This window comes from Gorilla gorilla, chromosome 4 (genome assembly GCF_029281585.2).
Source record: "Gorilla gorilla gorilla isolate KB3781 chromosome 4, NHGRI_mGorGor1-v2.1_pri, whole genome shotgun sequence".
Classification (NCBI taxonomy): domain Eukaryota; kingdom Metazoa; phylum Chordata; class Mammalia; order Primates; family Hominidae; genus Gorilla; species Gorilla gorilla.
The window spans coordinates 145,681,207-145,709,170 of NC_073228.2; the positions used below are offsets into that span (position 1 = coordinate 145,681,207).

General features: G+C 55.1%; 1 protein-coding gene across 5 annotated transcripts; it reads right to left on the bottom strand.

Moving 5' to 3' along the window:
- Nucleotides 1-27,946, bottom strand: PCDH1 (protocadherin 1). Of its 5 annotated transcripts, XM_055389256.2 has the most exons (6): nt 18,978-24,939; nt 18,030-18,892; nt 12,695-14,890; nt 6,714-6,933; nt 5,702-5,740; nt 3,837-3,919 (listed from the first exon to the last, which is right to left on the bottom strand). In XM_055389256.2, the coding sequence occupies exons 1-5, from the start codon at nt 19,147-19,149 to the stop codon at nt 5,715-5,717; spliced, it is 3,477 nt and encodes a 1,158-aa protein (XP_055245231.1). In that variant the 5' UTR covers nt 19,150-24,939; the 3' UTR covers nt 3,837-3,919; nt 5,702-5,714. The 5 variants fall into 5 exon arrangements, with proteins under 5 accessions (XP_018883757.1, XP_055245228.1, XP_055245231.1 ...); XM_019028212.4 differs by lacking the exons at nt 5,702-5,740; nt 18,978-24,939 and adding an exon at nt 27,726-27,946 and having other exon boundaries at nt 1-3,919; XM_055389253.2 differs by lacking the exon at nt 5,702-5,740 and having other exon boundaries at nt 1-3,919; nt 18,978-24,938.
- Nucleotides 27,947-27,964: the final 18 nt, after the last annotated feature.

Here is a 27,964-nt window from a genome sequence, read left to right on the forward strand (position 1 = left end):
GGGGTGGGGGGTGGCGGCGGGGGTGGGGGGGGTCAGAGAAAGACAGAGACAGAAATCATTACAAATCAACGGGATTGTGCTCGCAGCGCCAGGGATGGGGTGGGGTGGGGTGGGGTGGGGCGGGGCGGGGCGGGGGCCCTTCCCGGGAGGAGCGAGGCAGTGGGAAGTGGCACGAACCAAGAGAAACACGACCCCAATGTGGGCACCCGACGCGCCCAAAACCCCCCACCCCGACCCCCACCCCCCTACACACGAGAGAGACACGGCCCCCCTCCCCACTAGATAACCCGAGGAGACACAGTCTCCCCTCCCCATGGGCAGACACACCCGCCCGAAACCCCATGGGCGAGACACAGTCCCCCCTCCCAGAGAAGTCCCCAGTGGAGACGCCCCTTAAGAGACTTTCTCATGGCCAACATAAGCCCTCCCAACACCCGGAGACAGCCCCGACCCAGGGAAGAAATGGCTCCAGAGGCCCTACCCTCGGGAGAGAGAGGTATCCCAGGGCTCCTAGGAGAAAAGACAACTCAGAGATGCCCAGCCTCATCCTAAAGTGCTGCAGGGCAGAGAAACCCCCATAGGAGAGTTGGGGGCAGGGCCAGAAACATCCCTTCCCAGACGTGTTTCAGAGATAGCCCCCTTCCCTGGGAAGAGAGATGGCCCGAAACTCACTTGCCTTAAGTACTCCCAGGAACCCTGGGAGGAAAACAGGCTCCCCAGAGAGCCTGGGTAATCGGGGGAGACATGCTCCCGTGGTCCTCAGCAGGAACACATGTCCCCCAGAGACTCCCAAGGGGAGAGATAGGGCCTAGAGAGCCCCCAGAGGTGAGGGATGCCCAGAGAACTTCCCCCCACCCCGGGATGTGAAACATACTTCAAGGACCCTAGGAGAGAAATATGTCCCCATATACCCTCCCCCTACGGAGAGACATGCCCTGAAGTAGGGGGATGGGGACCGACTAGGTCCCCTCTAGGAAGACACAGACTGGGTCAGGCTGGGTTTGAGGGGGGCTCTCCTCTGGCCAAATGTCGCCTATTGGTACATAAAACTGTACGCGACACAGGCATTGGGGAGGGGCTTCACAGACCTAGGACCCACAGGAATAGTCCCCAGTGCTGTCACCAACCCCTGCCCACCTTTGGTTTCATCTCTCCAGTGCCCAGTTGGTGACAGACTCAGTGCCCTGGCCCCAACCAGGGGGCTGGGGGCTGTGTCTTTGCCTGTGGGAAGGGCTTCTCAGCTCTCCCAGCCATCTGGGCCACCCTCTTTCTTCTGGCTTCTCCATTGTGCAAAATGCTCCTCTGCTCTTCCGCTCAGTGCTCAGGGGTCTCTAAGACCAGGGCAAGGTACCCAGGCCACTAGGGGCTTCCAGTGGGAGTCCACTGACCCCAGGAATGCCGCCTGTCTGGACCACCTTCTCCACCAAGCAAATGGGCCTCATACAATCTTCTTGCCCGAATCCTGACCTCCAGGACCCAGGACAATTCTTGAGGCCACTGTTCCACCAGCTGGGCACCCAATACTACCAACTCCAAGACTATTGCACCTGCCCCATTTGTGCAGGGGAAAGGGGCTGTCTCTTTAACAAGCCCCCAGCCCATTTCCTGGGCCTCCCCAAGGGAAAGGAGCCTTTGGCCAACCCCTAGACCTGGCTGCTGCCACCCCATCCCATTCTACCCCTTCCCCTCTGTAGAAGGGCTTCGTATGCCAGGGCTACCAGCCTAACAATGCTCTCCTTCCTAGCACTGTCACCCCAAGCCAAGTTGGGGGTAAGGGACAGATAAATAGGGTGATTCTTCAGGCCCCTGGCTTTTCCGGGGTGGGGGTGGGGTCTCTGGGGTACAAGAGTCAAGACCCCAGCAGCACAGCTCCCAAAGGCACCAGACGACCCCGCAGCCTGTACCCACCCCTCGCAATCTTGGACCACCTCCCCAAGCTTAGACTAAGTCAAGCAAGGGCCATACCCTGAGTCTCCAGCCTCCCAGCCTGGGCCCCTAGGGAGCTGGAGAGGTATGGGCCAAGGCAGTGGGGGTTTCTGGAAGGAAGAGGGGCTGAGGCTTTGAGACGGCCACAGTGGGAGACGGGGGCTCTGCAGGATGCCCCTTACACCTTGGCCCCCTGAGGTGAAGAAGAGAACTTCACCTCATCATGGCTGACTGGGCTTCTCTGCCCCCCAACCTCCCTACCCCCTCCCCCATGGGACCCCTGACCCTGACAAAGGGAAGCCCAACTGGAAGAAGGGGGCCTGGAGCCCAGGGTGCCCTGAGGCAGCCCTCCCACCCCCTGAGATCAAGGCAATGGTGGTTTTACAGGCTGACGGGTCAGTCATGGCAGGGGCTGGGGGTTGAGAGGGCAGGGAGGGGGCAGGATGCAGGCCCCCTATATTGGGAGCAGCACCCAGCCACCCCCTGAGCAAACCTTCCTGCTCCCAACTCACCCAACCAGGCCAGAGGCACAGTCATCCCACCCCTGTCCAGCTGCCCCTCACAGCCTCAGGGCCCCTCTGTGATGCTCATCTGGATGTGGGAGGCCAGCCTGAGCGGGGATCCCCCCAGGGCACAGCGCAACAGTTCCAAAAAAATAGAGATTTGTATTTTTAAGAAAAATTAAATAAAAGCCCAGCTCTGCTGATAGGCAAATGTTACCCCCGTCCCCACCCCCACCCACCCATTGTTTCCCTGGCCTGCACCCCCATCCCACCATGGCCCCAGGGGTATTTACAACATGGAACAATAGAGGCCTGGGTTGGGGGGCACTGCGGCAGGGATGAGGGGGCACAGGGCAGGTCCCCCCCCCAGAGGGGTCCCCCAAGACAACACGACATCAACAAGAAAAGTTGCAAATCAGGCAGAAATGGGGACGTCATTCCAAGGTCCTTATATACAGACACTGCATGACCAGCAGGGAATGGGGGCCCAGATGGGACTAGGCGTGGGCATGTGGCAGGCAAGTGGGCCAGTCCAGGAGCAGCACGGGAAGACAAGGCCTCCGCTCCACTCCCACCCCCGTCCCTATCCCACCTTTGGTAACAAAAGCCCTTCAGGGAGCCACTGGTGGTCAAGAGTTTCCTCTGGGAGCTCCCAGGGAAAGGGGCTCCCCAGTTCAGCCCTGCTTCAGGGCTAAAATTGGGCATGCTATCCCCGCCCTGGTCGGCCATGAGGGAAACAATGAGTTAGAAGTACGCTGCCCACCCTTGACTCCACCATCTGCCCAAATCGAGGGGGTGCTCCCTGGAAGTCAAGGGAAGGAGCCCAGTCATTGCAGAGGAGCCCTCTTGGGCATCAGCTGGGGAAAGCCCCATAAAGGGGAAGGGGCCCCTGGGGGCTGGGAGATGGAAATGAGGGGAGAGGACCTGGACCCTGCATGGGAGAAGGGCCAGCGTGGTCATGAGGTCAGTGATACCCCCACTTGGGGCCCTGGCCAGGAAGTCCACGCTGAAGGGGTTGAGAGTGAGGCCCTGGAATGGGCCATTTGGGAGCTGGCCGGCGGCTGGGGGAGGGGGGCCAGCCGGCCAGTAGGGGGCTCACAGGTAGATCTCGCGCTTGGCCGTCTGGGCAGATGCCGGTGTGGCTGCGGGTGGGAAGTCCGAGGTCTGGGTCAGGGGGATTTCCTCCAAGGTGGCCGAGTCCTTGCAGGAATCATGGCTACTGTGGGAGAAGGCACTGTAGGAGGGCAGGAGGCGCACGGGGGCCGTTTTGGTGTTCCGGTCTTCCGGGGGGCTGGGGCTGCCGGCGCCCGCAGGCTCCTGCCCTCCTCGGTCCTGGTAAGGCACGAAGGTGGAGAGTTTGAGGGCGCTGCTCTTGGTCCGGCGGCTGGGAGATGACTGGCCAGGCATCCAGCATGTGTCAGAGTGGCCAAACTCACTGCACTCCCGGGTACATGTGCCTGTCATGGCAACATCAGGCAAAGGGCGAAGGTCTGTAGGAGGGAGCGAGGAAGGACAATTGTCAGACATACAGCCTCTGCAAAGCTCTGCTTCATGGCCTCCCACTGGCATCTACACCCCACCTCAGGACAGGAGTATGCGCCCCTTCCTGACCGCTGAACTCACAGGCACACACACCCTCGAAGAGACACATGCCCTCCCACCATCGACCTACTGGCCTACTGTACACACGCACACACACATAATCGATCTTTTTTCTTTTTCTTTTTCTTTGTTTTGAGATGGAGTCTTGCTCTTGTCACCCAGGCTGGAGTGCAGTGGCGCAATCTCGGCTTACTGCAACCTCCACCTCCCGGGTTCAAGCAATTCTTTTGCCTCAGCCTCCCGAGTAGCTGGGATTACAGGCACCCACCACCATATCTGGTTAATTTTTGGATTTTTAGTAGAGATGGGGTTTCACCAGGTTGACCAGGCTGGTCTTGAACTCCTGACCTCAGGTGATCCACCCGCTTTGACCTCCCAAAGTGTTGGGATTACAAGCATGAGCCACCGCACCTGGCCTTATCCTTTTTTTTTTCAAGACAGGGTCTCACTCCTGTCACCCAGGCTGGAGTGCAGTGGTGTGATCTTGGCTCACTGCAGCCTCAATTTCCCAGGCTCAGGCAATCCTCCCACCTCAGACACCCAAGGATCTGGGACTATAGGCGTGCACTACCATGCCTGGCTAATTTTTTGTATTTTTTTATAGAGATGGGGTTTAAGCCATGTTGCCCAGGCTGGTCTTGAACTCCTGAGTTCAAGCAATCCGCCTGCCTCAGCCTCCCAGAGTGTTGGAATTACAGGCATGAGCCACCAAACCCTAAATAGACACATTCCTTCCAGCATCACCTACCCCACAGTGCTCTTCTTACACACCCACCAAATCTGCCCTCAGACAGGTGCACAAACACACACTCATCTACACACTGCCTCATCTATCTCCAGACAGACTTAAATGTTCAAATCTATCCTCAGGTGGGGTTGAGGAAACCTCCATCCTCATTGAATTGATTGACACAATCAATCTCTCTCTCTCTCTCCCTCTCTTACACACACAGATAGGCATGGATACACAAATCTACTACAGTGGGCACCTCTATCCTCAGATGAAATTGGGCACATTGCTTCCTTCAGAACCCCCTCAAGCTTCACATGCTCCCGGTGGTCCTGAACCCACCCTCCTCCTGCGAGACCTTGCTTTAAAGCCAGGGGGAAGGGACGAGCTTCTATGTGGGGTATTCACATAGAGGCACACACTCACATCCACAAGCACGCTCATGCAGCCCCTCCCCACCTCACTCTGGCCCCTAAACCAGCCACCACCCCTGGCCTTGCCCCGGCTCCCTGCCCAGAACACCCACGGGAACAGGAGTTGGCTGCCTGACATCAGCAGTAGCCGGTGTAGTTGCTGGGCAGCGGGGGTCTCCATGGGAACGGCTGGGCCATGAGTACTTCCTGTCACAGCTGTCCCTGTCCTGCCCTTGCTCAGGGACAGCACCAGGCAGTGACCCCCCCACCCCCCAGGGACATGGCTAAGCAACACTGCCTGGGACAGGGGCTCCCCTGGCACCACCCACTCTGGCTTGGCCTCCTGCCAGTGCCAGGTGAGGAGGGGACAGCTCTGTTGTTAACCCTCAAAGTGCCAAGGCTCTACAGCTCAGAGCAGAGTTGGGGGACGCAACATGGCTCAGAGCAGAGCATGGGCACTGGGTGGGTGAGGCTGGGTGTTGGGCAGAGTCCCACAGACCCCAGACCCCAGAGCAGTTCCCACATACCTGGCACTCTGCCTCAGGGCCTGCTCCGGCCAGCCGGCTCTGCGCGGGCACAAAAAGGACGAGACGGGCATGAGATCGCGCATGGAGGGGCGGGGTGGGGGTGGAGGACACTCTGAGACCTAGGGCCTGGGAGGTTAGACAAGGGCCCTGTGCCTGAGGCAGGGGAGTGAAACCTCCCATCTTTTGTGGAGAGAGGAGGCTTTGAGTTGAGGGAGTGGGTGAGACCCGAGGACAACTCCAACTTAGAGAGTCTTTCCATCTCAGGGGTTAGCTCGTTCACTCTCCCCCTCCACAGGCTGCCATGGACGCCTTCACACATGCACATGCACTGCACACACACTTACTGACGGCACACCTCACCATCCATTCCCATGCCGACCTCTGCTCTGGCTCACACCTCCTTTTTGCCATCACCCTCCAAATCCCTCCCAGACAGGCCTTTCTCTTCACCAGACCTCCTGCCGCGCTCTTCCTCAAAGAGGTGCCAAACCTTCTCCCACTCCTCACCCCAGCATATCGTCACTCCATTCTCTGAGCCCCCTGTAGCATCCAGGGCCCAATCTCTATTCTCAAGGCCTTCCCAACCTTAGAGGACGACCACCCACCTTCTCAAGGTTTCCTCACCATTACGTGAGCTTTCTGGCCACCACACTCAGGGTCCCTGTTCCCAGGTGGCCGTGTAAACATGGTGCCGAATGCAACAGCTTTGGAGTCAGAGAAACCTGGGTTTGAATCCCTCCCAGGTCTGTCACGTTCTAGATGTATGACTTTGGGCAAGTGACTTAACCTCTCTAAGCCTCAGTTTCCTCCACTGTAAAGTGGGTGCCATAAAGTTCTCAAATCATAGAGTGGTTCTGGGGATTAAATGCGTGTATACCTGAAAGCCCTCAGCACGGTGATGACGACTGAGCACATAATAACTCAATACATAGATGATTTGTTTAAGGCCTTGTCACCATTCCCAGGCTTCCACTCATTCCTGGGGTGCCCTGACCATGGTGCTGCGCCTCACCATTCTCGGGGTGCTCCATCTCTCCTATGCTGCCATCAGGGGTGGTGCGCTCATAGTGATCCTCAGGCAGGGCCAGGGGACCGAGTCGAGGCCCTGAGGATGACTTGCTGGACGGCGTCTCAGACTCCTCCAGGCCACTGTCATAGTAACTGTGCTGGGATGGGTCCTGCAGCTCCTGGGCCTGGCTGGTGGCCGAGAAGGTGACGCGGCGGTGAGGTAACTGCAGGGAGACAGATTGTCACTACTGACCAGCCAGCTTGCCCACAGGGCCCACCACCATACCAGGCCCTAGTACAAGCCAAGCACCATCCTACTTAGGCCTCAACAGCAACCAAGAAGAGACCCAGGCCCCAGCACAGCACATTCCTCCCGAAAGCACAGGCCCCAGTGAAAGACAGCTCCTGAGTTCTAGGACCGCTCCTAGTACAGCCAAGTCTACATACTGGAAGTCCCAATACAGCGCAGGCCCCAGTGTTATTATAGCCCCTATGCTACCCCAATAACCCTCATCCAGTGCAACCGCTTGTTATAGCATAACCCTTCTAGTTCTAACCCAGCTTCCCAATATTGGCACAGCCTCCCTTTAATCCCAGAATGACCTGTAATACAGTGTAGAGCCCAATACCAGAGTAACATAATACCACCCGACTCCCCTAATTCCAGCTCAGCCTCTAAACACCAGCATAGCCTGCAGTTTCTAGAACAGCTTCCTAAAAGAAGTAGACTCCTAACTCCCAAACAGCTCACCAATACCACAACAGTTAGTTCCCTCATTTCCAAACAGCACCCTCCAAACTCCAGCTCCTCACCTGTCTCACTGCTCTTGCCACTGCCTCCTTCCAAATGAGGGGACAACCTTTCTTTTCTTATCCTGTGTTCCTCATCCCTGGTTTGTGATGTTGCAGCAGTCTGAAGACTCCCTGCTGTCGCCCCTCCCACTCAGCCCCCCCATCCCCACTTCACTCCCCTCCAGAGAGGCCTGGGAGTAGGAAAAAAGGGAGGAGCCTGATAACAAACCAGGGCACCTGGGGGAAGGGGACAAAGCAGAACAATGGAAACTCCCTAGTCCTCGCGATCAGGAAATAGAATATTCACTGGAGAGGGTAGGGCTCTGCCAGGAGCCTGGACATGGGGAGAGGGCATGGCACCCATTAGGGATTAGGAAAGCTGGTCTCAAAGGGAGACTCCTTCCAGGAAATAGGAAGGAGCTTCTGGGAGGGCTGCTGGCATGAGGAGCCAGACTTGGAGGCTTGGACTGGGGACTGGGGGTCGGGGGAGTGGAACCGTGACAGGCTGCTCCCAGCCAGTAGCCCTGTATGCCTGCCACAGGTTAACGATCAGCCCTGGAACCTGGCAACCTCAACTTGGCACTTGGCACAACCAGCCAGCCACCCAAATACCCACTTGGGACTGCCACAGATTTTCCTGCCAACCAGAAATTAGGAGTTGTGGAGGGCGCAGACCCAGGGCCCCTGGAGGCCAGGGGTGAAAACAGCTAAGCCCAGGGCCCTGCTGCTGAGTCTCTAAGCTCCTTCCCATCCTCCAAGACTTTTGGCAGTGCTTTGTCTTACTCTATAACTCTGGATAGGAGGTTATGAAGATGGCCAGGGGAGGTGGCCCTGGCTTTGTAGACTTACCCTCCTAATAGTCCCATTCAAGGCAGCTAGGGTGGAAGAGGCTGTCAGGACAGGAGTTTTGGAGCTGCTGTGAAGGTAGCCCAGAACTGCCTCCCCACTATCCCCATTCCTGAAGATGGCTCCCACCTCATCTTCAGGAATAAGCGACCGTTCTTGGAATCCTTGTATTGATCTAAAACACTGAAGGGTCTGGGTGATGACTGATAAGGTCCCCAAAACTAACATGGATGTTTGGGGCCGGGAGGCTATAAAGGAGTGTAGTCCACCTGGTGTAGGGGTGATTAGGGTCCAGGAGGGGTCTGGGAGGCACAGGGCAACATGGTTGTTGGTGCTTCTCTTTCCAGTTTTCTTTCAAGATACCGGCCAGCAGTCCCACCTCCCTGCAGAACCCATATCTGGTAATTGAAGGCTTTGGTCCTGCCTACTAAGCAAGTCGCTTGGTCTCTTTTCCCATGATTCTTTTCCATAAAATGGAGGGTTGGGTTATACCCAACACTTAATGTTCCCTCTAATTTTATGACTATCAAATTATAAAAGCCCAGATCAAAAAATCTCTCTCAAACTCTTTTGAGTCCTGAAGCTCTAGACACTTGCTGATTATTTCCAGTTGGCTCTGCCTACTGGCCCTTAAGATTCAACACATCTGAAACCAAATGCTTCTTCAATTAGCTTCTGTATGGGCAATGATCTCATCACTATCCTATCACCCAGACTCAGAAGGCTGATGTCTACCTGAGAATCCTGGTAGCTCTCCCCTCATTCCCTATCCCTACCTCATATCCAATTATCCCTTGAATCCTGTGGGTCCTTTCTCCCTAACCTTGGCCAAATCCATCCATCCATCACCCCCATTGCCACCATCATAGTCCAACTCTTAGAGGTTCAGTCCTGTACCTTCATCTCCATGCCCTTTTAAGCCCACCATATATTCCAGTGCACTTTCTAAAACTCAGTTCATCTAAAACACTCATGAGCTTTCAGGGACTAGTTCTTTCTGAAGAACTTTTGGTAAGGCACCTATGTCCTCTACAACCTACAGTTCTTCCAGTCTCATCTTTCAGCTTTCTCTTATGCCCCTCTTCTTGCCAGAATATTCCTTTTTCTGCCCTTTCCCTGCCTCCAACTTGGTTCACTTCTGCCGCAGGAGTTTGCTCACACGGTGACCCTGTGAGGAGGCAGGGCACCCTCCTGCCCTAATCCTGCTCATCATTGACAAGCTGACTTTCTCCTTCCAGAAGCCCATTTCCATGTCTTGTACAAGTTTTCCCATACTGTGCTCGTCAAAGGAAGGGAGGGGCAATATGGTGAAATAAATTCAGAAAACTCAAGAGGTAAACAAAATTGGGGCCGGGCACGGCAGCTCACACCTGTCATCCCAGCACTTTGGGAGGCTGAGGTGGGCAGATCGCTTGAGCCCAGGAGTTGAGACCAGCCTGGGCAACATGGCAAAACCCTGTCTCTACAGAAATTACAAAAATTAGCCAGGTGTGGTGGTGCATGACTGTAGTCCCAGCTACACAGGAGGATCGCTTGAGCCCAGGAGGCAGAGGTTGCAATGAGCCAAGATTGCGCCCCTGCACTCCAGCCTGGGTGACAGAGCAAGACCCTGTCTCAAAAAAAAAAAAGGTTAAACGAAGTCTAACAGGTTCCCCCTTTTTTGGAGGACTCTGCAGAGCCTTTAATAGGCTAATGTGATCATGAATTTCTTACTACCAAAACTAACTTCACCACAGAACACCTTTTTTATAGCATAATAGGTAATAGGAGACCCGCCTGCTTTGTGTTTGAATTTGGCTGCATCACTATTTAGTTTTCACTTCTGCAAAATTAATATTAAAATGACCCATATCATAAAGAGTTATGAGCACTGATTGAACTAATTCGCACAAAGTGCTTAGCATGGTACCTCACACCTAGTAAGGACTCAAAAAATGGAAGTGAGTGCCGGGCACGGTGGCTCATGCCTGTAATCCCAGCACTTTGGGAGGCCACGGCGGGCAGATCGCCTGAGGTCAGGAGCTCAAGACCAGCCTGACCAACATGGAGAAACCCTGTCTCTACTAAAAATACAAAATTAGCTGGGTGTGGTGGCACATGCCTGTAATCCCAGCTACTCAGGAGGCTGAGGCAGGAGAATTGCTTGAACCTGGGAGGCAGAGGTTGCAGTGAGCTGAGATCGTGCCATTGCACTCCAGCCTGGGCAACAAGAGCAAAACTCCATCTCAAAAAAAAAAAAAAAAAAAAAAAGGAAGTGAGCAGTAGCAGTAGAAGTAGTTTCATGGAATAAGTTGGGAAAAGCTTTAGTAGGGCACTTCTCATTCGACTCTTAAGACACTCAATTGCCTCATCGTTCACTTGTCTGTCTTGTACAAGTATGGCCATTTTTTCATCAGGGTCTAGTACCATGCTGAGTACTCAGTGGAAACTTGGCCTATGTGTGTTGATGATGACAACAGGTGTTGTGGTTTGGTTGTATCTGAATGTTGGGAGAAGACATTCAGTGTGGCTCCATGGATGGGTTAGGTTGGATTAGAGCTGAGTAAGAGACAATCCCTCAGATCATGGGAAAGAAAAAGACATGAAGACGCTAAAGGAATAGGAGAAAGACGGAAGGAATGCCAGAAAGGACAGAAAAGGAAGAGAAAGAATGGGAGGTCAGGAGTTGCTGGAGGTCACGATATGGTTAGATCTCACTTCCCCAGGCCCCACTCCTCCAAGGACCCCAGGAGTTTTTACTTTGGGGGCATTGGGGGAATTTGTGGATGGAATCAGAGGAGAGAGCTGGTGCCTTGGTCCTCTTGGGAGTGTCTCAAGCCTCTTTAGTCACCATGGAGATAGGTTGCCTCTGGCCTCAGAGACTCCCCGAGGGCCTGAGGCCCCTCAGCCACGATTTAGCCTTCCTCCAACTCAGGCACAACCAGAGACAGGGCAGACCCAGGAGAGCAAGAAGTGAGAGATGGAGAGAGAGAGAGTGCAAGCAAGCAACCCAGGGTGGCCAGAGCAAGGAGTGGAAAGTGGGGAGGGAGGTAGCATCACAGGCGGAAGGCAGAACTAGGAAGCCTATGCTCATGAGCAGGGAACCCCCTAAGAGTGGGGGTGCAGGGCAGGTCAATGCAAAGAACTTAGGAATTCCCCATGTCTCCCCCTGGGCCCCGCTCCCTGCAGCCCAGGCTGGTGATCATGGTGGGGAGACACAGGGGAGGGCCAGCGAATTGCTGGGTGTTGCGTGTTGTTGGGATGAAGAGGCTGGGGAAGGGACTTGAGGGAAGGACTTGCCCTGGGGGAAGGTGGCTGGTGTAATCAAGAGGTTCTCTGCCTTCACCTAAGGCAGGAAGGAAGGCTGAATGCTACTCCCTACCAGGTGCTCCAGTCTGAGGTCTGTCAGAAGCAACTGTTTGAGCAGATTGGAAAAATCAAGCCTCAGATGGGGCAGGACTTGGGTATAGCTCCACCTGCCCTTTCTGGGTCATTCTTAGGTAGAAAGCCCTATAGACATGGGGCAAGGGGACACATTGCCAGACACCTCCATTTGAAGGCTGGTCAGAAGGCCACTTTCCCAGACGTGGATAGGGACATGGGGGTGGATGGCAAGATGGTAGGCTAAGATAGTGTGTGGTACAGTGGGCAGGTCTAGGATGTGGCAAGAGGCAAAGAGAAGGGAAGGGGAAATTGAGGTAGGACCTGAGGACAAAGGGCTGCTTCCAGTCTCTCTCGCTGCTTCTCTCAGTTCCAGAAAATAAGAAACCAAAACTCCAAAAATAGAGAACTTTATTGTCAGGGTCAAGGGCATGTGGGACCCAGCCCCAGAAGCCTAGTGGTGAGGAAGAGGTTAATGCACAATACACACAGAAGGCACAATGGGGAGGTCCCCTCCCCTGGCAGACTCCCCACTCAGTTATCCACAGGACCCCAGGTCTCCCTGTTTCCCTCCTAGAGAAGCACCTAGGTCTGGTCTGACATAGAGACCTAGGTTTGGAGTAGACTTCTTACCCATTTCCCTCCCCACTTATGCTCACCTGCCCACCACCCCCAACCCATAAGGCCCAGTAGCTGGTCCAGGGTCCAGGGACTTGGCAAATCACAGGTCTCTCCCCAGTGGGGAGAGGGCAGGGAGGAGACCACAGAGCACACCCTCCCTTAATCTTCACTCAGCCTAATCCCTGTGCCTGGGTGAGGCAGCGGTGTTATTACTAAGGCCCCACCTCCCACTGCTGGCTCAGGCTGGCCCCCCACACTGGCAGGCACAGTAAACCTGCTCCATCACTCCCACACCTCGGTCCAGATGGCTCCGTGGTAGGGGTGGGGTAGGGGCTGGGGTGTGCTGAGCTGAAAGGGCTGGCCTACCTGCTTGCTGGGGTATTTGGGGGGGTTGGTGCGGTAGCTGTAGTCGGAGTACTGCTCAGAGCCCGTGGACGTGGTGTCCCCGGTGCCCACGAATGTGTTTGCAGGTGGCAGGTCCTGTACCACCTGGTGCTTCTTGGAGGCCGAGGGTGACTGGGGCTGCAGCTGGATGGAAGGCAGTGGGGAGTTAGAGCGATAGTGGCGGCCCAGGTCAGGGCTGCCTGGTGGGTAGTTGAGGGGCAGGTGGATGCGGGGACTGTCCCCAGGGGCATCGCTCATCAGGTTGAACTTGAGGGACTTCTGCAGCCCGGCCTCATCCTCGTCCTCCACTGGCTTCACGGGCTTTGGGGACTTGCTCTTCTTGCCCTTGCTTTTGTTTCCCTTGGAGGCCTTGCCACTGGGCTTGGGGGCATACAGGTCCTTGGTCTCCTTCTTACCAGCCTGGTAACCACTTTTGGCCTCCCGCTGTCGGCAGTAGCGCACAAGAACCGCCAGGGCGATGAGCAAGGCCACGGCCACCACACCAGCCACCACACCAAAGAGAATGTTGCCACGCTGCTTGGAGCGCTCATATTCTGGATCCCCAGCAATGTCAATATCCAGCGGTGTGTCCAGGCTGTGGCCCAGGAGGGTCTCCAGCAGCGTGCGGTTGGCCAGAGTCTCATTGACATAAAGATGGACCAAGGCTGTGCCATAGCGTGGGGGCTTGCCGCGGTCACTGACCTTCACCACCAGGCGGTGTAGCCCATGGTGGCGCCGCTCAATCTCCTTCTCCAGGGTGATGGCACCTGAATGTGACCCAATCTGGAAGAGTCCATAAGGGTTGCCACCTGCAATGCTGTAGATCAGCTCAGCATTGACACCAGAGTCAAAGTCCTCGGCTGCCACCTGGCTGACCGTCTCACCAAGACGTGTCTGGGGGGTCAGCAGCCTGTGAGAGGTGTTAGAAGGGGCAGTGATATACGGTGCGTTGTCATTCTCATCCAGCACATTGATGGTGACACCAACGTAAGCTGAGCGAGGTGGGACGCCACCATCCACTGCCTTCAGCTGGAAGGTGTAGGTGCTTTGTTGCTCTCGATCAAAGCTCAGGCTGGATAGGATGGTGCCTGTGCCATTCTGGATAACAAAGTCACCGTTGTCCTGCTCCACTGAGAGCTGCACCTGGGCATTCTCCCCCTTGTCTCCATCAATGACAGTCACCATGCCCACTGGACTCAGTGCTGGCATGTTCTCCATCACTGAGAAGTTGTATCCACTCAGCATAAATTTGGGGTCATTGTCATTGCAGTCCAGCACATTGACAAGGACAGTGGCTGTGCCCTGGAGGCTAGGGCTGCCCCGGTCAGCTGCCACCACCTTCAACTCATAGCTCTCCCGCTGTTCCCGATCCAGGGATGTCTTCACCTGGATCTCTCCAGTCTCGGGTGAGATGGTGAAGAGGCCCTTAGCAGCCGGCTCAGGCTCCAGAGAGTAAACCAGCTCAGCATTAGAGCCAGAGTCAGCATCACTGGCAGTGATCTCAGCAATCACTTCACCAGGCTTGTTGTTTTCCGGGAAGGCGACCTCAGTGACACTCTGAGTGAAGACAGGTGCGTTGTCATTGACGTCCACCACCTGCACCTTGAGGGAGTTGGTGCTGGAGAGTGGGGGGTTGCCAGAGTCCACAGCCACAATCTCAATGGTGTAGTCTTTGACCTTCTCGTAGTCCAGCGGGGTGGTAGTCTGCAGGAAATACTTCTTCTTGCTGTCACTGCCTGTCTCACTGGCCTGGCGCAGCTGGAAGGGCACATCACCTGCCACCACACAGGTGACAGCTGCATTCTCTCCCTCATCTCGGTCAGACACCTGCACCAGGGCCACAGCTGTCTCCTCTGCCACATCCTCTGAGATGTTAGCCATCCCATCTTGATGAGTCACTAGCCCTATGCCCCGGATCTCAATGGTGGGGGCATTGTCATTCATGTCCTTCACGGTCACAACCACCTGGGCACGGGCACTCTTGGGGTTGGTGCCTCGGTCCTTAGCAAGCACTGAGAAGCGCAGGGTGCTTAGGTCCTCACGGTCCACCGGGCCCTGAACAGTGATAAGTCCAGTGTTCCTGTCCAGTCGAAGAAGACGCCTCACAACTTCGGGCGCCTGGTGGAATGTGTATTCGATCTCTGCATTGGCACCTTGGTCTGAGTCATTGGCTTTCACCTATGGGGCAGGAGAGAAAAACAAGGAGAACAGAGATGGTTTAGATCAGGGATAGCAAATAAAGGGGCACACATGCTGCCAATGTCCTTTCCAACAAGCATGGCAGACACAGCCAATCCAACATCGCTCCCTTTCCAGAAGCCATGTGTGTACTGCCTTTTCCCAATTCGGACACTCTGGCAGGCATTACTAACCTATTTTCCTGAACAGCCCAGATGCAGCCTGCAAATCCTCAACAGTGCTACAGGCAACTATTGGAGATGGGACAGGGCAGAATTAAACCTCACTTGTCATTGCTGTATGGGTCCACAAAAATACCAGGAGAGGATGAGGATCCAATAGAACTAGGGAAGCCATTTCACCAATGAACCCTGCCTGAACACTCCTGAAGAGATGGAGAGGTGTGAGTAGTAGAGGCGGTGTGTGTGCCCGTGTGAATGTGCACTACATGCACGCATGCACATATGTATGTGTATGATTGTGTCAGAATGTGTGATTAAATGTGATATTTTTGTGTGAGAAGGTATATGTGTTTGTATGTGTATGATTGTGTCAGAATGTGTGATTATGTGTGATTTTTGTGTGAGAAGGTATATGTGTTTGTGCATATGTGTGTTTGCACACATGAGTAAAGACTCACATGCCCACCTGAAGGCCCCAGGTCGGGGGATTTCTTTTGAAAGAAGTCAGGTAGGGTTGTGGGTCAGAGAAGCCCTCCAGGCCGGGCCCCAGCCACCGCTCTGTCAAACCGGGGAAACCTGTTTCAGCAGCAACTTCTCCTCCCGACTGGCACTGGCTGGCGAGGCACCAATGCGAGGAATCCGGCCTGAGCCTGCAGCCAGGAGGGAGGGGTTGATGCAGGCCACAGAGCCTGCTGGCAGTGGGCTGGGCTCCCAGCATCAAACAATGAACTGTCTGTCCCTCTGCAGTCAGCGGGCACACCCTCCCACGCCAACTCCAACGCACACTCGACTCAACTCTATACAAACATGGTTGGTAATGGGGAAGAGGACCCAGGTGGGAATGGCCATGGGGTACTACTGGGCAGGGAGAAACATGAGGGCTGGAGTTAGGTCACAGCCAGACAGAATGTGACTGCTGTGGGGAGTTAGGGGAGAATAAGCATAACTTGGCAGAGTCTCTGGGGTAACAAAACAGAAGAGTCCTGGGTTCAAATCCCAGTTGTACCACTTCCCAAGTAACTATGTGACCTTGGGCCAATTATTTAACCTCCCTAAGCCTCAGTCTATGAATGTGTGAAATGGGGATAATAATGTAACCTATTTCACAGAACTGTGGTGAGCATCAAATGGGATAATACAGGTAAAAATGCCTGACATTGCCCGGCACAGGGAAAGTGCTCCCTAAATAGCATGTATTTCTTTTTGTCTGTCCAACCATCTACCCTCCTACCCGCCTGCCTCTGAAAAATCAGTGCTAATGCAGTAGTGGGCACTGCACCTAGTGAGCCCTCAAGCCACTGCCAGTCCTCTCCTCCTTGGGAATGGGAACTCCAGCTATCCCTGCCTGGGCTTTTCCTACAGTGAAGACTCCTGGGCAATGGTTCCCCAGGTACCCTGGTCTCTGCTCACATCTCTGAGTGCCAAACCCTAACAGTTTCTCCTCCCCTCACCCCAGTCTACCTGTCACCAACTTTATGATGAGGATCCCCAGTCTCCCTTGGCTCTAGATTGGTCTTCCAGCTTCTTATCTGTCTCTTGTCTTACCTCTCTTTGTCTCTGTGACTCTTGGCTTCTGTCTCCTTTCTATCCTTGCTCCGTTCTGATTCTTCCCCTTTCCCACAGCCTGTTTTCTTCCATCCTCTCTTTTCAGCCCTGCTGACCTCTCTGCTTACTCTCTGCCCTACTCTCCCGCTTCACCTCACTGGGAGGTGGTAAAGCTCTTACACACCTAGGCTCTGAAGCCAGACTCTTGGCTGCAGCAAAGGTGGACTCTGAACTCATTAGCTGTAGGATATCAGGCGAGTTTTCTAATCTGTTTGGGCTCGGTTTCTCATCTGCAAAATGGGGATAATGCTTACCTTATACTGTAAGGATTAAATGATATAATACACATCATGTGTTTAGAACGGTGCCTGACACCTAGGCTATTATTATTTGCTATCCCCGACTGTCTGTCTCTCTTTTCTTTCTCAGTCTCTTTTCCAGGTCCCAGTCCACCAGTCTCTAAAAAAAAAAAAAAGGCTGAAACTCCCACCCATCTCCCACTTTGGCTTGAGGACCCAGGACTAAGGGTTTTCCAGGATGGGTAACGGTGTCCAGGGCAGGTCGAGCCTCCTCAGCTCCCTCACATCAAAGAGAGAGGCATCTTCAGCCCATGGGGAAGGAGAAAGGAGCTGGGGCTGGCAGGAGGCCAGAGCTGAGATGACAGCGGGAGATACACCCACCTGTCTGCAGAGACGCTTTCTTTGCTCCCTCCCAGGCCCCAGCCCCACCAAGCTGCCCAGCGCCTGGGGCAGTTCCCATGGAGAGGGGTGCTGAGAACTTCAACAGAGGAAATTGACCCCCCACTGAACCCCACTGTACCAAGCACCCCACATCTATGGGGACCCCATGCCTAGGGGAGGAGGCAGGTATACAGACACCCTAGTATGTTTTTTCAGAACTCTGAGGGTCCCACCTGGCTAAAATGATCTCATTTGACTTTGTCAGGAAGAGGCAAAATGAGGCTATATCCTCCAGCTTCGGGAAAACCTCATCTGGCTAAAGGGAAACTGTCCCTGGTTGGGAAGATACTCTCATCTCAGGAGAGATTCTACCTGGATAAACGGTGATTCCTTTGTTCCAACTCAGCTCACCTGGCTGGCAGAGAAGGATCTACTTGACTAGGGCGGGAGTTTCACTTCTCAGAGGTTTCCCCAGCTTGAGTCTGCCTTAGGGGTCACGGGAAACTGTTCATATGCTATTTCACTGTCACCTAAGTAGCCTGATAGAGGAAAGTAATATCACCTGCTGGGGTGGGGTGGGAAAGACTCCCCTGGCTGAGTTTGGGGAGAAGGGGTCTCACTACAGTATTCTGGCAGTTTTTCCCCTAAGTGAAGGGAACTCTCACCTGGTTGGGTGGGCTCCCATTTCTAGTGGTGGGTCACCCTGACAGTTATACGGAGGGGGCCTCTCACCTGGATGACCGAGTGGCCTATGGGGCTATTCTCAGATAGTTCGGCCTCATAGGAGGGCCGCTCAAACTTGGGGGCGTTGTCATTGGTGTCGAGCACGGTGACACGCAGCAGGGCACTGCTGGCGCGTGGGGGGCTGCCGCCATCCTGCACCTTGATGGTGAGGTCGTAGGAGTCCCAGCGCTCACGGTCCAGGTTGCCCATCACAATGAGCTGTGGTTGCTTCTCCTCCTGGTCCTCTGCCACCTGCAGCCCAAATAGCTCCTGAGCCTCAGGCCCAGCCTGCAGCTCATAGGATGCCACACCGTTGGGACCAGCATCACGGTCTGAAGCCAGCGGGATGGGGAAGAGTGAGCCGATGTTGGTGTTCTCAGGGATAGCCAGAGTGATGACTGGTGAGGCGAAGTTGGGTGTGTTGTCATTGATGTCTTGTACTTCTATCTGGCCCTCTAGCAGCCGGGGGCTGCCATTCTGCACGAGGTCTGTGATAGACACCTCAAACTCCAGGATGCAGGGATCACCAGGGAGCTGGTTCTGGCATTCACGGAGCCCCTCACGGTCGATGGAGGTCTCGGTGGTGAAAATGTCACCTGTCTTGCCATCCACGCGAAGGTACGGGGCACCCACCTCTAGCTTGTACAGGTGCCCCACATCTGGAAAACCATAGTCGGCTGCGAGGCTCCCAATGAGGGTGTTGGGTGGCTGTTCCTCCGGCACCTTGTACACTACCCGAGTGGCGTGGCCTGGGGATGGAGCCACCAGGAGCAGCAGTGCTAGCAGCATGGAGGGCAGTAGTAGCCGTTGCCCCCCAGGGCCTGGGCTGTGCCTCAGGGGCCCCATCCTGGCAGGCCCCAGAATCAGGAGGGCTGCAAGGGGAAGAGGCAAAACAGAGGCCATGAGCTGGGAAGAAAAGCCTGGCCCTGAGCTGCCCAGAGCTGGCCCCATACTCACCCTCTCCCACTGACACACAATTCTCCACAAGAGCAGTCAGTCCCAGCACAGAACCCCGATTCCAGAAACTCAGATCCCTGAATCTCATCCACAGCTGGGTGTAGCAGCAGTGTCTGCCCCAGCTGGAGGAGCCAGTAAGAGGCCTGGCATGCCTAGAGCAGCTCCCGCCCATGGAACACCCTCACCCACCTGACGCTCCCTGGGTCCAAGCCCGGCTGCCCGCCCTCTTTCCTTCTTTTCCTCCCTGCTCTCTGCTCTGTGCTTCACCCAACACCTCCTTCTCACGAGCATCCTGCCTTAGTCACCGATGGTAATTACCTTGATACTGAGATAGGGAGAGAGAGCCAGTGGAAGGGTGAGACCTCGAGCATCCCCAGTTGGAGCACCCCTCCCCACATGCATGGTAGGAAAGAGACACAAGTACGTCCTTACACGCCCCAGACCCTGGGACCTTGACTTGTCACACTGGGCTCCATTAAGGTTGGCTGGAGGGAGAGGGGATGATGTCTCATTTCTCTTTATTCTGAGATGCCAAGTCAGTGCATATGCATGAGGTATGACATCTCAAATCCTCTTTTTCTGACAATCACCCACGGTGCCCAGTATTCTCCACCCCCATAAAAGGCCAGCTTGAATTGGGCAAGGCTTGGGTTGAGGAGTAGGTGTTAGCCTTCCCCGACTTTCCCCCAACACATATGCCCCAGAACGTGCACACAGGCCACAGAGTGTGCACACATGCCCCAGAGCATGCACACAGGAACACATACAGTTGCTAGGGCTCCTCTCCTCTCCCTCCTGCTGCCATGGGCAGGTGCGTACAAGGGAACACAGGTCAAGATTGGGGTCAGAACTGTGGTCAGGGCTGACTAGCCCTGGAATTGGCATTGGGAGCTGCCCTGGCCTGTCCTTAGCAACAGGGAGCCCAGCAGGTCTAACTGGGACAGAGCTGCCGATGATAATGACACCAGCAGCCTTTCCCTGGCCACTCCCCCACCCCACACCCTCTGGTCTCTGGATGAACATCTGGCTCTTATTTGACATCCATCTCCATATATCCAGCCCCTACCTCACACTAGCCTCTCCCAACCTCTGCCCTAGTCAACCAGAAGCTGCACCCCATCACAACAATAACCCCCTTCTTCTGCCCATCTCCCCTGGCTTTGAGGTCGTGCATTTGCAGATCCCAGCTAGACCCAGCTACTGTCTCTGTTTTGAATGCCCCCTCCTCTCCAACAAAATCATGGCCAGTCCCTCCTTTATTCAAATCCAAAATCTTTGGATCAGCAGTTTCTTTGGGGGCTTCTGGTTCAGTCTCCTTTCCCCACTTCCTCACTTTTACCTGGAATACCTGCCCCACACCTGGAACACCCACCTCACATCAATCCCACTGAGGGCAGGCTCTGGCCCTCCAGGAAACCTTCACAGTCCTCTCCTGCCCACGGTGACCTCTCCTTCCTCCAACTCATAGCCACTTATTGTCTGCTCCAATCCCAAGGCAATGAATCATGGGGCTGACTGGGACACTGCCCGCCTGTGTTGTTCAGCTTCAGTACTGTGCACCTATTCCTGAGTTCTCTGCCTTTCCAGGCAAACACAAAGCACTACGAAGGAAGGGACAGTACTCTGTACACTCACTCATCCCCTGCCCCCTAACAATGCACCTTTGCACATCTGGGTACACTGCAGGGACTCAGTCATGCATTCAACAAATGTTTATCGGGCATTTACAATATGCCAGGCTCTGTCCTGGGCACTGGGATGCAGAAGTAAACAAGACTGGTCCAATCTGCCATGACAGTGCCTCTAACTCAATGACTATTTGTCCATTTTGTTTGGTTGCTTCTGTATACCATTTGGCAAATGTAAGGCAGCAGGGTGGAGAAGAGCGAGGGTTGTGGCATCAGACAGTCTGAGGCAAACCCAGCTGCTCACTTCCTGGCTGCATGACCTGAAGCAAAGATTTAGTGCCTCAGTTTCCTTATCTGTAAAATGGGGATAATACTACCTATTTCCTAGGGTGTTTGAGATACTGTGGGCTAAATGTGGGTACTCAACAAAGGACTCCTTCAAAGCATTTAGCACAATTGTAGTTGTGTACCTGTTTGGAAAATGTGTTAATTGTCTGTCTTTGCTCCAAGATGGTGAGCAGAAGGCAGGAGAGTTTCTACTTTGTTTGCTCCTACCTCCTCAGGGCTTAGCCCTGGACCTGGCACACAGTGGGCACTCGGCAGCTCTTGAATGACTGTTGTTATTTTGGCTGTCTGGGCTTAGCCTTTCCTGGTACTTGCTGTGTGACCACTGCTCTTTTACTTACTCACTTACCCGATTCCCCTATGCCACTAAGAACTTCCTGGGGTAAAATGTAAGTCTTCTCTGTTTAGGGCACATAGTAGACTCTCAGCAAATGTTCACTGAATGCACAGAGTCCTTAGATAAATCAAACACATCCCCTCCTCTGTATGGCCTTCCCCAAGCACAGGCCCCTCCCTAAAGTGCGTGAGGCGTTATCAGATTGGTGTGAATGTTAATCTCTTTAAAGGAAGCAAGAATTTATCTGTACTCCATTCGGATCCACCCCCCACCCCCCCTCCACCTGCATGGACCTGGCACAAGGTTCATCTGACTACTTCAACCCCAACCCAAACACATTGCCAAAGGACCATCACCAGAGAACCTCATTTTCTTATGGGACTGTATCCTGCTGCCACCCTCCTCTGCATATACAAGGTGGTATCACTGTGCACCCCAATTCTCTACAAAAGTCTTGGCAGGTGAGGCGTTATGTGGGAAGCCCACGGGAATTACCCTAAACCTGATCAAGAGAATAAATAAGGCAGTCACTGTTTGCCTCTGTTCTCTCCAGATCGAGGATACTTAAGATAGTTAATCTTCTGTGGTCACATCCTCCTTCAAGAATTTTATAAAACCATGGTGCAGATTTTTCCAGGAAAAATGACTGTTCACAAATTTTAGCCGCTAATTCAGGGGGCCATGATCTGGCAGTCAGGGCGAATGATGTGTGGCTACTCCAAGAGCTACGAATTAAGACCCTGCCTCAGGCTTCCTCCCTCTCACAGTCACAACCTGAGGCCCTATAACCTTTCAAACCTCCTAGGCAGAACAGGCACACATGCTTGTGAGACTACCTCCACTCCCCACACGCTCTTTCTCACCCTGAGGAGTTGCCTTACCTTCAACCAGCGAAAGAACCAGTTAAGGACTGTGGTATCTAACCTCTGAATTGGAAAGAGAAGGAGAACCACAGGATAATATCCAGCTCAAGGAAGGTATGGGATGGCGGGGCTGGGGAAAGGTCCCAGAAAGTAGGAGGAATGTGGGGAAAACAGGGTTGGGGGAGAGTTGCTCACAGTGGGGAAAGGAGTTGAAGAGGGCTTAGGCCTTTCAAGCATCTGGAGAGTTTCTTCAAAATGAGGATTATCTGGCCCCACCCTTAGGAATCTTTATTCAGGAGGTGGGACCTAGAGAAACCCCCAAGCAATTGTGATGCAATGGTCAGACCATCTGGGTACACTTTGAGATAATTCCAGGGAGTTAAGAAAGAGCCTGAGGTCCTGTAAACTCTTTTTTTTTTTTTGAGACAGAGTCTCACTCCGTCGCCAGGCTGGAGTGCAGTGGTGCGATCTGGCCTCACTGCAACCTCCGCCTCTCGGGTTCAAGCAATTCCCTTGCCTCAGCCTCCCAAGTAGCTGGGACTACAGGCACGTGCCACCACGCCCGGCTAAATTTTTTTTTTTTTTTTTTTTTGTATTTTAGTAGAGACGGGGTTTCACCATGTTGGCCAGGATGGTCTCGATCTCCTGACCTCATGATCTGCCTGCCTCGGCCTCCCAAAGCGGTAGGATTACAGGCGTGAGCCACCACGCCTGGCCCGGTCCTGCAAACTTTTTTTTTTTTTTTTTTTTTTCTTGAGATGGAGTCTTGCTCTGTCGCCCAGGCTGGAGTGCAGGGGCGCGATCCCGGCTCACTGCAAGCTCCGCCTGCCGGGTTCACGCCATTCTCCTGCCTCAGCCTCCCGAGTAGCTGGGACTACAGGCGCCCGCCACCATGCCCAGCTAATTTTTTTTTTTTTTTTTTTTTGTATTTTTAGTAGAGACGGGGTTTCACCGTGTTAGCCAGGATGGTCTTGATCTCCTGACCTCGTGATCCTCCTGCGTTGGCCTCCCAAAGTGCTGGGATTACAGGTGTGAGCCACTGTGCCCAGCCCCTGCAAACTCTTATCACCTTTGCCATCATAATCACTCATCATCATCATCATCTCAGCAAACACTAAGATTTTATCAGTACTAAGCATTTTACACACATGATCTCTTTCCTCCCAACCCTCTCAAATGGGTAGTATTTATTATTACACTCCTTCCCATACTACAGATGATCAAATGGGGGCTGAGAAAGAATAAACTGTCTTAAGTCACAGAAGTAGTATGTGGAAGAACCAGGACTTGAGAAATAAGAATGCCTCTTCACATCCCAGAGTCTGGGGGAAAGAAACAGAAATATCTGAGGCTAGAATCTGATTCCTGTTATGTCACACCTGCCTCCCCACCATTCCTGGACTGCCAACCTTGCCCAGTAAGGAGGGAATAAGAAACGGTGGCCCTAAGGGTCAAGGAATGAACCAGCCCAGGCTTCCCAGGCTGCTGCTGTTCAACCAGGGGCCCGTAGAAATGCAGGGAGAGAGCCAGGGTGGCCTGGAAGGGCAGGAGCAGCAATAAGGAGGCCTTCCCTCACCCCTGCTCCCACCATCTCTGAACTTTGTCCCCAGCAGTTGGGCACTGGGAGTCATTAGTCCCACATGGCAGCCTTTGATACATGCAGCGCCTTATCTGCCCTTCCCTGGGCCCTGGCTGCCTTCCTGAGCAACGGTGCCCTACCTCCCCCCAGTGACATGGGCACCCAGGACCCTGAGAAGCCAGAGCCTGAGGGGGAACAGGCGCAGGGACCCATGTCCCTCAGATAGAGGAGCAGAAGTGCCATCAGGGGTGTAGGAGTAAGGGATAAGGAGGGGACGGAGTCCCAGAAAAGCTGAAGGAAATACCGTCTGTGTCAACATCTGGGAAGGGATGAGAACAGAGGTGAGAGTTCACCCGGAAACTTCACTTCCAGCCCACCCTGGGGACCAAGGTCCATTTTGCTGAGTGCTGTGGCCAGAGAAAAAACACACAGAGGCAGCCACCACTGTCCCAGTAGCCAGGTCAGCTCTGACTCCCCACCCTCACCCCAGCACTGTTACACAACGGTCACTGCCGCGGGCACAAAACACCAAGGGACAAACGGACTGTCGCGGGCAGAGGGGAAGCAAATGGGGTTGCGTGGGGTGGAGCTGAACAGAAGCCTCCCACAGAGAGCAAGTGTGCAGACCTCAGCTCCTCTCCCCTCTCTCCCACAACCCTCTATTAGCCTCTGCAGGGCTTCTGGGCACCTGCATGTCAGATCGTTGGGGTTAGAACCCTCGCTCCACCACTTCCTAGCTGTGTGACATTAACCAAGTGAATTTACTTCTCTGAACCTGTTTCCATACTGTGAAATGGAAATAATGAAACCTGCCTCTTGAAATTATTTGGGAGAATTAAATGAGATCTCATGCCTATAAGGTCTATTACATTAAGGTCTATTTCCATTACATATAAAGGACAAAACTTTTTTTTCTAAGTCTTCCAATTGCTGAATAGACCATTTTATTTCCAGCATCGGGCACACAGTGGGTGCCCCTTGGTTCGATGAATAAACAAGCCAATCCCTCGCTGGTTGGTAAGTCCTATGAAGGCAATGATGGTATGTCTCTTACTTCTGCATCCTCACCATCCACCATGGGCCCTGGCAGATAAAAGGTGCTCAATACATTGTTGAACAGAATCTCTGCACCAACTATCCTTGCTCAAGGCAGGGGCAGCCCTCACCTTCTTCTTTCCCTACACCCCTCCCTGAACCCTGATTCCCACTTAGCTCCTCCCCCACCCTCGCGGCCCCCTCCTGGCCCTTCAACCCTCTTCTCAGCAATTAGCTTACTATCGCTTGCCCAGCTCCCCTGCAGAAGTAGCCACAGCAGCAGCCCCTCTGCTAAGAAGATGGCAGACCAGCAAGACACCCACTTCCAGCTGAAGTCCCTTTTGGAATTGGGAATTGGAGGTGGGTAGGAGAAGGGGTAAAAACTAAATGCGGCCAGAACTGAATCCAGACTTGCCTCCCTATCACACTGCCTCTGGCCACCTCTGGGGGCCAGTCTGCCTCTCCCCTCGATTCCATCCCATGCCCTAGTCTAGTTGTAATTACAGGTTCCAATTCCCCCAGACCTTAACGTCAATAAAGTAACACCCACCTACTCCCGCGCCCCCCACCCCCCACAAACACAGCTAGACCTCCGGCTTGTCATAAAAACTTTCTGGGCGGCCCCTTCCCTGGCAGCTCCCGAGGGTTGACCCAGAGCAGGTGCTAGAAGCCTCGCGGCGTCTTCCTGCACGAAGCGACCCAAGCAGCCCCAGTCCGCACCGCCTTGGTCAGCGGGCGCTCCCCGCACACACCCAGCGCGCGGAGCAACTCCTCCCAGAGGACGCCGAGTGTGTATGTGTGTGTTGCGGGGATTCGGGGGTGGCGGGGGGGACGGCGGCAGTTTCTTGGGCTCTGGCGGCCCCACCCCCACCCCGGCAGCGCCCAGCCTCCAGGAACCCAAGGCAAGGCTAGGGCGCGGCGTGGTGAGAACGCGCCTCGGCTAGTGGGGGGAGCCCTTGCGCCCCCCGCACCCAGGCCACCGCAGGGAATCCCTCCTCCCCGGCATCTCCGGCCTCGGCCTAGGGTTCCCCGCAAGCCAGAGCCGGCGCGAGCAGAGCAGCGGGCGCCGGGAGGGGGCGGGGAGGGAGCCGGCGCCGGAATCACAAAGCCGCGAACCCGGCTAGGCGGGGACATTCTCATAAAACCGACCCTCTCGTGGCGAGCAGAGGGGGTTTTTTGCCCTACGCTCAATCCTCCAAGGCCTCAGTGCCGCCCCCAGTCTTTCCTGGCAGAAGAAATAGTAGCCGACCACTGTTGGGGAAACTGAGGCCAGAATTCTGACTTACAGAGGGTAGCTGGGGGGAAGGGGTGCGAGACCACCTCGCCTACAAATTCTGCTCCTATGCCTGCCGCGATCTCCGTTCTGGCTCCAGGGCCTGCCCGCGCACACACTGGCCTACAGCGGGGACCAGGCGGAGGGGGCGCCCAGGTGTGAGACGAACCCAGGTGTGCGGGACCCACCAAGGTGTGCGGGACCCACCAAGGTGTGTGGGACCCACCAAGGTGTGTGGGACCCAGGTGTGCTGGAGACCCAGGTGGCTCAGAAAACTCAGCTAAATGGCTGGAAGAGGGTCGCAATCACCGTCCCAGGCTAGCACCCTCTACAAAGGAACCTGGGGCCCCGGAGCTCCGGGGAGGCGGGATGGCTTGGCCAGCCAGGTCCAGCTTGTTCCCGGAACACCGGCCGGTTCGGCCCGGGAGTGGGGGTTGGGGAGGCGCCGACTGGGAAGCCGGCAGGCCGGCCCAGCCTTCCCGCTGTGCCGATATTTACAATAATAATGTCGCGATGAACGTGGCGGGGCGCTTGAGGCTCGCCGAGCGACCCCGGCGGCTTCTCCTGCCTGAATCTGGACTCCGAGGGAGAGGAACGGAGTGTGTGTGTTTGTGTGTATGCGCTGCAGGGTGTAATGTAATGTGACACTGTTGGTTTAAGGTGTGTGTGACACCCAGTGTTAAGATGGGTGAAGCACTGGATTCTGTGTTTGTGACCGTGAGGCGCTGCTGTAGGTGCCAATTCCTGTGTTAGTGTGTGTGCCATCAAGCGTGTGCTGAGATACTGGGTTGTGTGTTGTGTGGATGCAGTAGAGGGGTGCAAGGAGACCTGTGCTGTGTACCTATGTTCTAGCCAAGAAGTGGGTAAGATGATATATGCTAGGGTGTGTTCCTTAAAGGAATGTTGGGGGTGGCTAGGTTTTGAGGGTTCATGTAGTGAACTGTGGCTGTGACACTCGTACATGAGGGCACGAGATTGTGTTTGTGAGGGCACGAGATTGTGTTTGTGTGTCCACGTCGCGGGGTGTCACACCCGGTTGTGTTATTGCTCTGTAAAGCCACGGGTTGTGTGTCGGTGCTGCTGATCGTGCAGACACTGAAGCGGATTCTGAGCTGGCGACGGTGCCCCAGTGGGCGCTGGTGTGCGGGAGGTATGTCTGTGTGCACATATGCACGGATGTATGTGTGTGTGTATATATGTCCACGGTCTGGCCCTCTGGGTGCCCGCGGGAAGCTGGAAGCGGCTGAGTGAGCCGAGCTAGTTGCCCAACAAGTGTGTGTATGTATGTGTTGTGGACAAGGGTCCTTGCTTGCTCCGTCCTCCGGGAGACCCCCACCAAACTGGGGGCCGCGCGCTTCCCCAAACCCATCCTCCACGCCGCGCGCTCCTGGAGTCTCCTTATCCCCGTCTCTCCGAGCGCGCCCAGGTTCGGGACGCGGGGACTAGGGTTTTCTGCTCAGCACCCCCTCCCCTCCCTCGGCTTCTCGCCGCGGACCTGGGAGGCCGGAATCCCTCGGCCGCATCCCCTACTCTGGACTCCCAGCAGCCCCCACCTCAGCCCCCTCGCGCCGAGCTCGGGTTGGGCCCCCGCGGCCTCGCTCCACCGAGCGCCCCTCCCTCAGCTCCCGCCGGCCATGACCGCTTCGGGCCCCAAGCCGCTGCTGCCTCCACCGCCGCCGGATCCTTACCCGCCTCCGGGCAGCGCCGGCCGCCCGCCCTGCTGTCCATGAGCCGCCGCCGGCCCCGGCGCGGGCTGCGGCTCCGCACGGCTGGGGCTGGCGCTGCAGTTCGGGCTCCGGCTCCGGCTGGTTCTGGGCGCAGCAGCCCGGCGGCTTTGCGTCCGCGCCGCGCTCCCGCTCCCCGAGTGTGTGAGGCGGCAGCGGCGGCGGCGGCGGCGGCGGCGGCGGCGGAGCCAGCAGAGAGCGGA